At 44.8% G+C, this 16,500-nt stretch overlaps 1 protein-coding gene across 6 annotated transcripts in view; it reads left to right on the top strand.

The window, feature by feature from the left end:
- MTMR3 (myotubularin related protein 3) overlaps positions 1-15,905 on the top strand; it is a 188,957-nt gene extending 173,052 nt beyond the window's left edge. For 5 of the 6 annotated variants that reach the window (XM_073630785.1, XM_073630762.1, XM_073630805.1 and 2 more), the window contains one exon: positions 12,629-15,905. In XM_073630785.1, coding sequence (XP_073486886.1) covers positions 12,629-12,785 — 157 coding nt within the window. In that variant the 3' untranslated portion in view covers positions 12,786-15,905. Of the gene's footprint in view, positions 1-522; positions 575-12,628 lie in introns of all 6 variants that reach the window. The other variant, XM_073630795.1, reaches the window with a different exon arrangement.
- Positions 15,906-16,500: the final 595 nt, after the last annotated feature.

Consider the following 16,500-nt stretch of genomic DNA (forward strand, 5'->3'; position numbering starts at 1 on the left):
AGGATTTTGTACAAAAGTGGTCTATCCCCACTGGGTCTGCCAGTGCCCCACTTTAAAAAAGGGACTACCATAGTGGAGGATAAACCTGTCTTTAAAATGATATTAAACCTAAAAACAAAATGTAATATATTGCAGCTTACCAACCCATAGATGTGGTAGCTGCATTAGCTTTTCTTCTTTTTTTTTTCTTTTTTTTTCCTTATTTTACCTGGTCATCCTGCCAGTAACACATTTCTGTCTTGGGGTGTCTAAATTATGAAGTTGTAAAGCAGACACCCTTGGACAGCAGCATTGTCAGTGTTAGATTAGCGGATTTAGGTGGACTTGATTAACAAATTAAAGCTGAATTCCTGCTAAAAGTTTATAGGTAGTTACCATAGCATTTATTTTTTTGTGATTAGGGTATGACATAAATAAAAGTTGACTATTGTAAGCACCGCTTGCCCTCTAACTGCTACTTTGTCTGGACAGCTTAGGTAAAGTAAGGTAAAAAAATAACAAAACTACTGTCTGAATCCCCAGCAGGAAAATAAACTACAAGAATAAAACTAATCGTGACCACATCTAAGAACTGGTAAGCTGCAATTTTTAATACATTTTTTATTTTGGGTTTAATACCACTTTAACACCTTCCTCCTATAGCAGATTGACGGACAGGACTTTTCTGCTTCAGAGTGCACATCATGATGTCCTCTCAAAAGGCACCAGCCGTGTGACACAGCCAACTGACCGCTATACCAGCCTGCTTCCAGTGTCATGTGATCGCTGTGACCAATCACAGCAGATCCCATGACAATTGTAAACAATATATGACCTCCATTCATGCCATCCATTGTAAACAATCGTGTTGCTAGCTGTGATTGGTCAGTGATCACATGGTACAGACAAGGCCAATCACAGCCCATCTACCATGTGATTAGCTTTGGCCAATCACAGCTAATCGCAGCAAAAAACTGAATGAATCAGTTTAATTCAGTAAAAATGGTTGCTTATACCAATGAAATTCATTGGTATTGGCAATCATAATTTGCTGAATGAAACTAATTAATTCAGTGTCAAAAAAACAAATCATACTCCTAAAAAAAAAATCCTGATCGCTTCCACAGAGTAGTACAGTGAAGAAGCATGCATGCTCTGAGCGTGTGCTCCTCCACACTCTCTCTCCACCCAGAAGTGACGTGTCCTGCCGCCCCTGAGCAGTTCTGAGTGCCTGGATACGCTGGTAGCCACCAGTGCAGCCCGATCACCAGCTGCCTCTCCACCTGCGAGCTGGCCACCTTCCCCCTGGAGTGGATGAAATTTTAAATTCTCCTACATGGGCTGACATCTCTCTGATCTTGTTCCCATTTGTTTCTCTTGAAATAAAATGTTCATTAATTGCTGCACTTAGATGGCACTGCTCTCCTCTTGTGTTTTTGCATTCTACAGAGCCCCTTCTAGCTTGTCACAAGCCAGCAGCCATCCATAGTCGGCCTACCTGGGACCACCATTACATCTTATGCTTTCATGCATGGACTCCCTGTGAAAGTCTTTTTAAATTGCCCACTCTCTCTCCTATAAGCTGACAAAGCGCACGAGTATATGCATTTTTTCCTGTGTTAGTACAGTGTTACTATGGTAACACTATATTGCTCTGGTCGCAGTGTTAAAAAAAAAAAAAAAAAAAAAAAAAAAAGTAATTGGAAAAATAAACTTTATTTACATTTTCCTTTGTTTTTTTTTGTTTTTTTCTTTTACAAAAGGTTTTATTGATGGTCATAGCAATTTCACAGTTTAACAGTGTAGAGAATGCGCCCTGAATAAACATAACATAAAATTTAGCATCTTATAAATAAGTATGCTAGTAAATCAGAGAAAAACAATAGGAATATAACAGAGGCTGAAAACAGTTGTACGTTGGAAACATGAGTGGTTGGACAAACTAAGGTTATGCCCTTAGGACTGTGTCCGATTTTTAACAAATACTTGAAGAGTTTGTCTCAACAGGGGCCTAACTGTAAATAGTCCTGAATATCTATCCATGTAACCATCTCATCCAAGGCTATGCCCGGTGGCCGGATGGATTCTTAGGTGCAACTGAGAAGTAAGAGTATTGAGAGGGAGGTTAAAGAAGAACTAATGGTTGAGATTAGCTAAGAAGGGAGGAGTAAAGAATAGGTGGGAAGGAGAGAAGAGGAAAAAAGGGGGGAGGGTGGGTCCTCGCAGTGGGGAGCAAGAGTGCATTAAATCCGAAGAAGGGTGGTTTCAAATCTGGTGGGTTTAGTATATTCCACCCATGGCCTCCATACCTTCAGGAACTTATCATGAGTATCTGAAAGGACAGCAGTCGTGCGATTCTTAACCGCCTCAAAACTTAGTGCCTGTGTCTTCCATGCCCTAGCTATCGTTAGTTTGGTTGCAGTAAAGAGATGCAGAGCCAGTTGGCGCTCCAGGAGGAGCAGTTCTGAAATTGTGTTGCAGAGAAGTGCTTCGTATGGATCTTTTTTGAGGTCAGCATGGAGTATGTTTCGGAGGAGGGAGTAAACTATGATACATAACCTGCGTACCTGTGGACAGGTCCACCAGATGTGTGTCATTGTGCCCTCCTGGGAGCACCCTCGGAAACACAGGGGGGAATAGGCTGGAATGAAACAGGCCAGTCTAGTCGGTGTGTAGTACCACCTGTAAAGTACCTTTTTTATAGGCATTTTCTAAAAAGCTGACGTTCTTTTGAGCATTTGGATATCATTCAAGTCATGACCTGCCAGTCCTCAGGATCTAGCTGTTTTCCTAGTTCCCTTTCCCATTGATGGTGATAGGGCCGTGTCGGTTTTTTAGAGGTAATAGAGAAATAGATCAGTGATATTAAACCTGAGGTTTGGGGTCTTGCTCTGCAGAAGTTCTCAAAGGGGGTCAAAATATAAGGGTCGGTAGAAATTTTATAAGCCCCTGGAGAAAATGGCGAATCTGTACGTAGCTGTAGTGTTTGCGTAACGGGATATCGTGAGAGGCACGTAGAGCCTCAAATGATATTATCCTAGTGGGGGTAAAAAGAGTGGATGTCCGTGAAATCGTTTGTCTTCCACCAGGAGAACTGCTGGAGATTTTCGCAGCCTGGTGGGAACAATGAGCACTGGAGAAGTTGAAGTAAGGGTAGATGAGGAGAAATCAGGCCGGCCGAATAATTGAGAGTCCCATATGCGAAGGGAATGGGCCAGACATGGCCCTGTCACGAGAGGGCAATGTGTGGGGGGAGCCAGGGCAACGAGGAGATGGGTGTTGGGTGCGAGTCCACTAGGTCTATAGTGGCCCATAGCGGCATTTGGTGTTATGCATGGAGTTGGGATAACGGGGCTATGTTTGCTATTATATAGTAGGTTTTGTAGGTTAGGGAGTGAGAGTCCTCCATTGATTCTGTGGGCATATAGTATTTGCTTATTGATCCTGGGACGGGTAGAACCCCACACAAATTTCAGGATTTTACGCTGATGTATTCGTAGGATATGCGGCGGAATTGGGACTGGTAGGACTCTGAAGAAGTAAAGTAATTTCAGCAGGTATGTCATACGAATTGCCACGATCCTGCCGAACCAGGATAATGCGAGATGAGCCCAGGAGGACAACATGTCTGTCAGCTTCTTAAGTATAGGAGGAAAGTTTGCTTTAGAGTCCCGCATAGGTTGGGGTAAGCCGGATCCCCAGGTAGGGTAATGAGGTCAGCCATTGAAACGTGAAGGTGTTTTTAAAGGTTATCAAGTCCGAGGGCCAAAGATTTATTGACATGGCTTTTGATTTGGTGGGGTTAACGGACAAGCCAGAGAGGGAGGCAAGAGTCTAGTAAAGAGAGGGTTAGGTGGGGTGATTCTGGGGTTTGTTAGGGTTAGAAGGATATCCTCTGCGAACAGTGATATCTTATGGGGGTGTGCCTGCTATTTCAACACCAGTTATGTCCAGGTGAGATCGGATCGCCCCTGCCAACAGTCCCATTGTCAAAATAAATAGAAGTGGGGAGAGTGGGCAGCCTTTCCTGATGGAAAAGGGAACTGATTCGAAACTATAGTATTTGACCTTAGCCAGGGGGGAGTCATATAGTGTCTTTACCCACTGCAAGCATGACTATTCGAAGCCATAGTGGCTGAGTACCGTCAGGTAAGGCCAGGACAAAGTGTTGAAGGCCTTGTTCATGTCAAGAGACAGTAACATAGTTGCTATAGACCGGCTATGTGCTGAAGTTGTATTATGCGTCTAATAGCGTCTTGCGGTGCCTCTTAATAAATACCTCGGACTGTCTACTTTCCAAAAAGGGGTCATTTGGGGGAGATTTGTACTGCTCTGGCGTTTTCTGGCCTCAAGAAACCATATAGGCTGTCGGTACATCAAGATTGATCGATTTCCAGATAATGGGTAAAATACGTATTGAACACGCCGCGTATTTCTTAACATGAAATTTCCACCACATGTCAGTAACGGCAAATAGGTTCAGAAGTTATGTGTAAATGGAATAACAACACCGGAAAAAGTATTGAACACCAATGTACCTCCTACACATCTGTCATCTCTTGACACCCCCCCCCCTGCGCTCATCTGGCCCAACGCTGGTCCCCCCCCTGCGCTCATCTGGCCCAACGCTGGTCCCCCCCTGCGCTCATCTGGCCCAACGCTGGTCCCCCCCCTGCGCTCATCTGGCCCAACGCTGGTCCCCCCCCTGCGCTCATCTGGCCCAACGCTGGTCCCCCCCCTGCGCTCATCTGGCCCAACGCTGGTCCCCCCCTGCGCTCATCTGGCCCAACGCTGGTCCCCCCCTGCGCTCATCTGGCCCAACGCTGGTCCCCCCTGCGCTCATCTGGCCCAACGCTGGTCCCCCCCCTGCGCTCATCTGGCCCAACGCTGGTCCCCCCCTGCGCTCATCTGGCCCAACGCTGGTCCCCCCCTGCGCTCATCTGGCCCAACGCTGGTCCCCCCCTGCGCTCATCTGGCCCAACGCTGGTCCCCCCCTGCGCTCATCTGGCCCAACGCTGGTCCCCCCCTGCGCTCATCTGGCCCAACGCTGGTCCCCCCCCCCCCGCGCTCATCTGGCCCAACGCTGGTCCCTCACCCCCCCCCGCTGCTCATCTGGCCCAACGCTGGTCCCCCCCCCCCGCTGCTCATCTGGCCCAACGCTGGTCCCCCCCCCCGCGCTCATCTGGCCCAACGCTGGTCCCCCCCCGCGCTCATCTGGCCCAACGCTGGTCCCCCCCCGCGCTCATCTGGCCCAACGCTGGTCCCCCCCCCGCGCTCATCTGGCCCAACGCTGGTGTCCCCCCCCGCGCTCATCTGGCCCAACGCTGGTGTCCCCCCCCGCGCTCATCTGGCCCAACGCTGGACCCTCCCCCCCCCCCCCGCTGCTCATCTGACCCAACGCTGGACCCTCCCCCCCCCCCCGCTGCTCATCTGACCCAACGCTGGACCCTCCCCCCCCCCCCCCCGCTGCTCATCTGGCCCAACGCTGGACCCTCCCCCCCCCCCGCTGCTCATCTGGCCCAACGCTGGTCCCTCACCCCCCCCCCCATCTGGCCCAACGCTGGTCCCCCCCCCCCGCACTCATCTGGCCCAACGCTGGTCACTCCCCCCCCCCCCCCCCCGCTCATCTGGCCCAACGCTGGTCCCCCCCCCGCGCTCATCTGGCCCAACGCTGGTCACTCCCCCCCCCCCCCCGCGCTCATCTGGCCCAACGCTGGTCACTCCCCCCCCCCCCCCGCGCTCATCTGGCCCAACGCTGGTCACTCCCCCCCCCCCCCCCCCGCGCTCATCTGGCCCAACGCTGGTCACTCCCCCCCCGCGCTCATCTGGCCCAACGCTGGTCACTCCCCCCCCCGCGCTCATCTGGCCCAACGCTGGTCCCCCCCCCCCCCCGCGCTCATCTGGCCCAACGCTGGTCCCCCCCCCCCGCTGCTCATCTGGCCCAACAACGCTGGACCGCCCCCCCCCCCCCCCCCGCTGCTCGTCTGGCCCAACGCTGGACCCCCCCCCCCCCCGCTGCTCATCTGGCCCAACAACGCTGGACCCCCCCCCCCCCCGCTGCTCGTCTGGCCCAACGCTGGACCCCCCCCCCCGCTGCTCGTCTGGCCCAACGCTGAACACCCCCCCCCCCGCTCATCTGGCCCAACGCTGAACCCCCCCCCCCCCCCGCTCATCTGGCCCAACACTCATCCCGCTGAACCAACTCTTGCATCCAGCCCATGTACTTTAATGTGATGTCACATACAAGCATCTGGAATGGATGTGCAATGATGAGCTCAGGTCAGGGGCATTTTCTGAAAGCAGTGGGCCTGTGTGCAGGATCATAAGTTGGGCCCCCGCAACTGAGAAAAAGTGCTGCGCTCTGCACCACAGGAAAAGTTTGGTGTGATTTTTCATTGCGCTGAATACTGGCTCTGGCTTAAAGGAACAGAGTGCAGGGGTTCAGTAGTAAGAGACTCAAAGATCCAGGAATAATTTCAACAAAGTTCCCAAAAGCTCAACAGTAATTCAACAAACTGTCACCTGATTGTGGTTTTCTCAATCACAGTGAAATCCCTTCTTTCTGAGATTGGTTGTGGCAACCAAACAAGTCATCTTCCTCCAGATGGTGGGCGGGGCTAGCAGGACTGTGATTTGCTTTAGCAGTGGCCAATGACAGTCCTCCTCCTCCTGGAAACAGGGACCGCCCCCCCCCAGCAGAACTGCACCCAATCTCTTCCCCATCACAAAAGCTGACGATTGCAGTTACAGCAAAGTTAGAGAACCAAACTGTTTCCCATCTTTTACAGTGTGTGGGGGCACAGAGCCCCTGTCCCTTGGTGCAGGTGCGGCGTGGGAGAACTCTGAATTTGGAATGCATTAGTGTCTCACTGACACTTCCCTGCGCTGCTCTGCTGATGGGGGGGGGGGTCGAGTGCTGGCAAAAGAGGCTTCGTGTGCCGCGGGTTGCCTACCCCTAGACTAAATAATAAACACTGATTTTGGTTTATTTTCACCAAGGAAATGTAGCAGAATACATTTTGACCTAAATTTTATGAAGAAAGGTTATTTGCAAAATGTTATAACCGAAACAAAGGAACATTTTATTTTTTTGTTTAGTAAAACCCATTGGTGATTAAATACCACCAAAAGACAGCTCTATTCGTGTGAAAAAAAAATGATAAAAATTTCTTATGGGTACAGAGCTGCATGACCACACAATTGTCATTCAAAGTGCGACAGCCGTGAAAGCTGTAAACTGGCCTGGGCAGGAAGGGGGTAAAAGTGCGTGGACCCAATTGATAAGTGGTTAAGTGGTTGGAAGCCCCCTGTAGAACCTTGTTCTTGCTGGCAGGCCTTGCTCTTCACCTTCCCTGGCTGTGACTTTACTTCACCAAACCAAACCTTTAAAAAAAGATCTCGCCAATACGTGCAATATACTGTAGTTGAAGGGCTACACTGAAAAAACTGTCTCAGAAGCATTTGAGGCATGTCTTTTCGGACCAACTTTTGATACTATTATCAAGGACTCTACTGGTGGAAAGAGCCCACTCACCTTCCTCAACAGAAGAAGCCGAAGGAACAGACTGCAAAGTCATCTTCTCTCATTTTATCTGTCAAGAAAATTTTTGGGGTTCCTCCACTCTTGCAACCTCCATGTTGAGACCCCAAGCTTGGCTTCCATTCCACCCACATGTTCTGGGGCTTCGAAGGCCCTTCTCCTTCAACAGCACATCTACACCTGCAGTGCTCACCAAGGTTATGACCCCAGTATTGGTCCTTCTGCGCTCTTGTGCCACCCCTATACTCGGACAGCCTCCTATTAAGGAAATATTTGCCTTGGGCTCTGTCTTACAACTGTGGCTTTGACTGTCTAGACATTAGTGGATCCTAAACCTTCAGAAATTGTTACTGGAATAATGCGTGTCGGCAGGGGACCCCAGAAGGAGGTTCAGGGTCGGTCTGAGCAATATCATTGCACAGAGCAGGTAAGTATAACATGTTTGTTAGTTGTAAAGCATTACAACTATTATAAGGGAGTTTCTGCCTTCCACTTCAATCAAGACATTTGTTTTTCTGTGCCTCAGTTCACATTTAAAAAAGGTTTTACTCGGGCTGTGGTTCTCTCTCATCCGCTGCTCACTCCACTGTATCCTGGAGGCTCAGACACCATTCATCCAGTCTTTATACTCTCAAGCATTGTGTTCCACCTTTTCTAGTAGAGCAGTTAGTGCTTCTTTTTAGCATAAAGCAACTGTTTCTTAGATATGGTGTTCTGTTCACAAGGTCCACCAGGTGGACATCACAACCTGATCTGATGCCAGGTGTGTTGGCCACCCCTCAGTTGGACTGTTTTTATACATCCCCAAAGGACCTGTGTTCTTCAGTGGATGAAAAAAATCTGATTTTTGTACTAGCCAAAACCTTTTCTCGTAGTCCAATGAAGGATACGGGTCCCAACACTGTTTATAATCCTGCTAGTGGTTCTGCTCTAAAACTGAGGCATACTGGTAGTGGGAAAAGTTATCCCACTTATAAATGTTTGTGTTTGGTGTGCAGTCCTTCTGTAAGTTGTAGTGTGACTAAAAAGTTAAAACGTCATGTTTCCCTCGATAGACTGAAGAAAAGGATTTTACGTGGATACCAAAAACATTTTATTTTTTTGGCACTTTTGGAAAGACCAGTATTTTAAATGGTAAATAAACTGCATTAAGTTACTACTTTGTACCAAAAAAGAATACATTGTATACAGGTTATGAACAGGAAGGTTGCTTGCAAACCTTATGATCCAATTACACTGAGGATTCTTAAATTTTTGTAATTTATAAAGCCTTGTACACACGGCCTGTGTGTGTGTGTACAGCTGTCTGTTCTAAAGAAGACAGTCTTACGACTGACTTCTGTGGAACGGCATGCTGAAGAATCAATGTCTGATGGCTGCCAACGATATGACTAGTGTGTTCTGGTGGGGGGACAACACAAAGGTATAGCAGGGGAGATTGCCACACTAACATCACTTGCGTTAAGCCAGCTACAGACCGCTTGAATCTGGACCGGTTCAGCAGGAACCGGCTGAGGTTCGAACCATGTATAGGCAGGCTGAATGTACCCAAAGTTGATGAACTTGGGTACAACAAGCCTGCCAGATTTGACATGCTATTATCGCTAGCGGCTGTTATAGCAGTTAGCAATAATCAATGTGTTCTCCCAGCGGGGATTGGACACAATGGCTTGGCGGGAGGGCTTCCCCTGTCAACACTGTGATGGGGGAATCGAGCAATCCATGGCTGCAGGTAAAAAATTTGCTCCGTTAATAGCCAGTATGTCGATCTTTCTTCTTCATACGCTTACAGGGTTGAAAGAAAAAAGACTTCTAGTGTGTACCCAGCTTAAGTATATCTGGGATTTGCAGTACTACATGCTCCTCCTTTTGTGTCTTGTATGTGGAAGCTCATTGCATGTGATTTGAAACCTTTTTACTGCATGTTGTCAGCTTATGATCCGTTGTATCCATGTACTACTACTAAATAACCAGCATAAGTCTCTTAAGGCTCTGTTTCCACTAGTGCGACTTTTCATGCGACTTGGGACTGAAAAGTCGCATGACAAATTGTTTCCCATGATTTCCAATGAGTACCGTTCATATCTGTGCGACTTCAAGTCGCAGCGACTTCAAAGTAGTCCCTGCACTACTTTGGTCCCACTTTGATGCAACTTGAGGTCCATAGATACAGGCATTGCTTCAAGTCGCGGTAAAAAATCGCGGCAAAATCGCGCGACTTTGGGGACGCACTAGTGGAAACATAGCCTAATGGAGGAAACATCCTAGAACAATAAGCAATCCTTTTGGTTGGAGCCATTATTTCATACATTATGGTCTTTCGTCTTGGTCTTAATCCGGCAATGGCAAATAAATGTATATAGTTTGACTAAGTCTGGTGGCTGTGTAACAAAATAGACCAGTCTGGTTCTGGAGCTTAGGAGTTTGGTTAATGCCATTTTTAGGGGTATGTTAGGATTAAGACCTGGTTCACACCAGTGTGATTTTGAGATCGCATGACTTCAGCGTGATTTCAAAGCCGCAAATCAGTGCTATTTGCGACTTTGTTTAACAGAAGTCTATGCAAGTGGCAGTGAGATCAGCAAAATGTAGTGCAGGAACTTTAAGTTGCTGCGACATGAGTTGCAACAATTTGAATAGTTCCATTGCCGGCAATAGGGTGTGACTTGTCATGCGATTTGGAAGTGTCAAGTCGCATGGTTCGAATCCCAACCACAACACTACCTGCCTGGATTTTACATGTTCTCCCTGTGCCTAACTGGGTTTCCTCCGGGTACTCCTGTTTCCTCCCACACGCCAAAGACTTGATGGTAGGTTAATTGGATACTGTCTAAATTCTCCCTAGTATGTGAGTTGGGGACCTTAGATTGTAAGCTCCTTGAGGGTAGGGACTGATGCGAATGTATCATATATATGTAAAGCGCTGCGTAAAATTGAAAGCGATGTATAAGTACCTGAAATTAATAACAAATTGTACCTGTGTAAATGAGAGCTAAAGAGTTTTTTTTTTTTTTTTTTTTTTTTTTGCATCACTTTGGTGTCCTTTTATGAAACTGAGATCAGCAGCGATCCCGAGTCTCACCGCTGATCTCAGCTCATTACCAGTTTATGAAACTGAGATAATCAGCGGAGAACATGTTCTCCGCTGATTATCTCAGCACAGTGAGAATTTGTAACTGACTTCACAGAAACGGCCAGTTTATGAAGGTGCGATCTCAGCACCTCACTGGCGATCTGTGACAGAATTCTCACTTTCTGATTCACCTTTTCAGAAGTGGAGAATCAGAGTGAGAAGCCTGAAACTGGCTGATATTCTGGAGAAAGTACACACCCCAAAACCAGCAGGATAGGAATTTATAGTGTGTGTATATATAGAGATAGAGAGAGAGAGATATTAATATTAGAGATAGAGATATATAGATATTTATTCATGTATATAGACTATATCTATATATAGATACATCTATTATATATATTTTTACATATATATAATCTATATATAGCTATATATCTATAGATATATGTTTATATTTTTTTTTTTTGATGTTCACGTCTCTGGCTGGATTCACACTTGTGTGATGCGTGAACCAACGTGATTCCTAAGTGGGTTTTCACATCGCACCTACAATGACATCTGCGCACCACTGCGGGTGTCAATGTAAAGTTAATGACACCCCCAGATCATTTCACAGATCGCAGTGCGAACTATGTAATGGTGCAGGAATCGGATCGCATGAGTGTTCACACCCATGCGATCCGATTCCAGCGCGGACCAAATAAAGGGTCCTGTACCATTTTGATGCAATATGATTTAGGGCCAGTTCCCACTGCTGCGGTGTCCGAGATCGGATGTTATTCGCACCGCACTGCAGTGCAAAATCACATCCGATCTCTGTGCAATGCGATTTCAGCCATACAGATAGTATTGCTAAATTTGCATTGCACTCAGACCAAACTCTTACAGGACCCTTTTTTTGGTCCACAGCAGAATCGGATTGTTCACACCCATGCGATTCGATTACTGTCCGAGTTTGCAGATCGCACTGCGATATGCGAACTGATTTGGGGGTATTGTTAACTTTTAGGCCCAGTTCACACTTGTGGCCGGACATCGCACAGGCATCGCATGTAATTCGCAGCACACTGCCATTCACATTACATGCGATGTCTATGCGTTGCGATATCAGCTGTACAGGTAGTATGGCTGATATCGCACCGCATTCGGTGCAAACACGCACAGGACCCTTTTTTCTGTTCGGACCAGAATCGGATCGCATGTGTGTTCACACATATGCAATCCGATTCATGTCCGGACTGTCAGTTCGCAGTGCGATATGCAAGCTAAACTGGGGGTGTCGTTAACAATGTATTGACACTCCCCAGCGATTCGCATATGGCAGTGTGAACTGACATGCGAGTCGGTGCGATGCGGGAATCCGTACTGGATTCGCAGTGTTCTCGCATTGCACCAGTTTATCAATTTTTATGTTTATCAATTATGAAATATATTTTATTTTAATTTATTAATAAATATTTATACTTGTATACTTTATTAAAATTATTTTTTTTTAATGATTATTAATGTATTTTGCATTTATATGAATGGTGTATAGCTGCATTACATATGTGCATTACATTCATTTACTATACACCATTCACATTTAAATAGGAACATGTATGATCTTTAAATATTGATAAAAATGTTTTTTTTATAATTAGGTTAATGTATATTGTGTAGGGGGAATTTAACTTTATTATTTTATTAATATGTTGGGGAATAATGTGTGCTGATTTGTGTTACACTTTGTATTTTATGGTTCCTCATACTGTAATCCCGCTATATCACACGAGATTACAGTGAGAGGAGCCGTTCTCAAGAGTTCCTGGCATTTGTAGATCGCTCCTCAACTCAACATGAGAAGCGATCTACACACTTTCATAAACAGGCACTCAGGAGAGCGATCTCCTCTGAGAATGCCTGAGAACTGGAAAAGCGGTATTTTACCGCACTTTCATAAAAGGACACCTTTGTGAAATTAGATCACCAAATAATGAATAAGTTTCGCTTTTAAGCATCTGTTTGTTTTTGTTTTTTTCCCCCTGATAAAGGAACTGTGGCAACGTTTTCTGCTCGAGCTGTTGCAATCAGAAGGTCCCTGTTCCAAGTCAGCAACTTTTTGAGCCGAGTCGAGTGTGCAAGTCATGTTACAGCAATCTTCACTCCAGCCTGGAACTGGAAAATCCCATCACTGCTACTTCTAACTAGGCAATCAACCTTCCGCAGAGAACGATTGAGGCCAGCCATGTATGAATCTGCTGAAAGAGCAAGTTTAACATTGGACAACAAGCTACCAATTTTAGTGACTGCCCTGTTTATCTACGCCACTCTACATATTTCCATTTCTGTTTACATCGGAGCAGTGTTTGGGTCTTGATGGAGAAAAATCCTGTGCTTTCTAGTTTGTCTAGGACACTTCAGGAGATCAGAACATCATTTCTTGAAGGACTGAGCACATCAATCTATAAGTGCAATGCACTCTTTTTTTTTTTCTTTTTTTTTTTAGGGATGAAATATGGCATGTCTGCACCTTTACTCCACATTATGGAACACATGTAGATGTTATGCAGTTATAGTAGGGGTATCACACATTAAGTGTGAAGCAAAAGTTTGTTTTCTTTTTTTTTTTTTTTTTTTCATGTTGATTCCCTTGGTACTCAGGACAGGGACTTCTAAACATGGGCTGTGGTGAAATAAGGCACTGCATATAGGGCTTGTATATTATAAAGAAAATGCTGACAGTACACAAATGGCCAAAGTAAACACAATAGGTGCATCAAAACCTGGTGCGTTTTTATTGCATGGTCATCTCAGTTTTCCAAGTTGTGTTCTGGAACTTTCTTTTATAGGTTTTAGTAAACCTTCTCTGTAGTCAGTTGAGCTGTATTCACTATAATAATCTGACCAGCATAGGGAAAGCAGCCATGTCTGAACTCCATTAACCAAGTGAAACGGTCCTCAAAGGAAATCTTTTCTGAGTGGAATATGGAGGCTGGCATTGCTGACTTCTCATATTGCAAATGCTAGTTGCCTAGCTGTCATTCTGACCCTTTGGCTTTTATATATCCATTCATCAATTCAGAACAAAGTATGTAGATAAGAAGTTCCAATTTTACTCTGATTCTTCTTATATTCATGCTTTCTCTGGGTCAGCAACTCAAACTAATGAAGCAAGTGGGTCAAAATAACAGCCATGCAACTGGAATTTTCAGAAGGAAATCAAAATTTGTCTCTTAGGAAGGGTTTAACTTGCATCTGTTTTAAAGTATTGTGCATCTCTAATATAGCTAGCCTACTTCCATCCCAGTCTGAGGTGTCTGGTTCAGAATCTGTGTTTTGAAAAGCTCTGAAATGCAGGAAAAAGGCTCCCCTGTATGTACTGTGGACATTGTATGACATACAATTTGCCAGACCTGTCTACTTTCGAGCAGCCTTCTTAAAGAATACCTCTGTATTCCCTAGTTAGCACACACTGCTCTGAACATGGATTTAACCTAAGCCTGTGTGTTTTATATTTGTTCATCCAACAGCTGCAACAGATGGCATGTGATGCAGGAGGCCTTCTTGTCCTGGAGTCATTCTGCAGGCCTTCACATTTTTAATACTATTTTGTTTTCAGCTACTTTTGTAAGCTAGCAGATACGAGTATTACCCCAAGTGGGAGTTTTAATAAGCTGTTGATGCTAAACTCCCCTACCCAATTATTGTGCTATCCTGCAGAGACTCAGTGTTATGCTGCAAGAATGTTTAAGCACCTTTTAAAATAGGCTCCACAGGGTGATAAGAATAGGTTAACATAGACTACTTCTTCAGTAACCCTTAATGTAATTTTGTGTTTTTCTACTCTTTCTCCTAGTACTTGAGCGCACCACGGGTTACAGTCAATGAAAATGTTATCCAGTGTAGAGCCTAAAATATTTTCCTAATTTTTTTTTTTTTTTTTTTTTAAGTACAGTGTAACTGATGCCATGATAAAAGTATTTGAAAAGGCTTAAAAAATGTAAAGGATGTGTTAGGACAATTTATTTTGCACTTCATTATTTTTGTATAAATATTTATTTTTTTCTCTTTTTTTTTTTTTTTTTTACCCACTTGAGTGCACTTAATTAGCAAACCCGTGTTGTGATGTGCCCTGGGAGGCACCTGCAGGGGATGGGAGGGCTAATGAATTAAGTGGGACAGTAGGATAATGTTTTTCTATTGCAGTGCAACAGAAGCCCTTCAGCAAACACAGGGCTATGAATGACCAGAAGATGTGCTCAAAGTAGCTTGAATGACAAACTTTGATTTAAGGTAGTTAAACTTCCTGAGAACTAGGCATTTTAGGTTCAGCATGAAGACATAGGATGTCTTGATGCTTAGTAGCAAGCCATGAATACATTATGGTGCATATATGAATTTTGTGGTATAGAATATAATTTTGCAGCTTACAATCATGGGACGATTACAACATAGAAGATTCTAAAAATAGAGGCTGAATGAATGCATGATAGGGCAGCAGCCAGTCTACACTGATAAATAATTCTCTGAAAGCAGGAAAACCAAATTTGGCTGTCGAGTGCACCACTTATACTGTTAGGGAATAAAGGATGTACTCGTGGTATACACTTTAGAAAAATATAATATCCACCTGGTGGTAAAGGTTGTTGTTAACATCAGATAAATGCTGGCATCAGCGGCATTCTTAACAGGTCCTAGATTTAACACAACAGAGCTTGGTGATCTGCCAATGTCCCATATACTCTGGTCAGTTAAGCACTCCCCCCTTTCCTTTTTGTTCTTCTGTCTGTTCTTTGTTCTCTATAAGGAAGCCGACCTCCTAGCTTGTGAATGAATATATATAAATATATATATATATATATATATATATATATATATATATATATATATATATATATATATATATATATATATATATATATATATATATATATATTATATTTTCACATCGCAAGCTTTCTCTCCCTTATATCACAGCGATAAAAGCTATTTTTTTTTTTTCTTCTGTCAAAGCAAGAGGTAAATAATTTTAGCATTGTTGATTATATAAATAAAGTTAAATTGACATGTTACTGGCTGCAGTGAAATATATAAGGGTGTGATTTACATTTTGCTCATGCTGCCTGTTTGTTTGGGTCCAGTGACCCTTCTGGGTTTTTTTTCCTGTGGGGTTGTTGCTGCCATTTTAACTATTTTTTGTTGCCCATCCCTCAAATTATTACTTGGGTATGTCCCATGATTATGGTAATATAATATATATATTTTTTAAAGGTAAGGTAATAGGATCTTTGATGTAATGTACCTGTAAATTAAATATTTTGAAGCATCTCCCCTCTTTTCTCTGTACTCTCCTGATTGATTGCTAAAAAAAAAAAACTGGAGCCACACTAAATGGGTATATGGATACACATTGGGCAGTCCCTGCAAAGCTTTCACCAGGGTCCAATCACCTGAAGTAGCTATATATAACCCATGGGCTAATAATTCCTGTCTCCTGTACTGGAAGTGTGGGACTAGCCTGGAATTGTGACCTTTTTGAACGCTGGGTTCCCCTTGTCCCCAACGTCAAGTGCTAGTAAAAGTTAGCTGCAGAGTGCTTTCCAGAGCCTTGGTACTGCATAAGCACTTGTCCTGTCTATGAAGATTCAGGACAGTTGAGTAGGACAGTTGGGCTGTGCTCAGGGAGCTACCTTGCTGTTTGCACAGCTGCTGCCTGCTTTATCATGCTGAGGGGCTGGCTGATGTCATCCTTTGGGTGAAGTGTGACCACCTATTCCCCCCCCCCCATTCAGTGTAGAGGAAGCAGCGTTCTGCTGCTGCTCCTGTTTTTTCAAAAGCACCACATGTAACTCTGATTCATTCCCACTGCTCACCTCCAGGACCTGATCACTGCCAGCCATCTGGCCCTCATCAGCCATCAACT

The sequence above is a fragment of the Aquarana catesbeiana genome, linkage group LG01 (genome assembly GCF_042186555.1).
Source record: "Aquarana catesbeiana isolate 2022-GZ linkage group LG01, ASM4218655v1, whole genome shotgun sequence".
Taxonomy (NCBI): domain Eukaryota; kingdom Metazoa; phylum Chordata; class Amphibia; order Anura; family Ranidae; genus Aquarana; species Aquarana catesbeiana.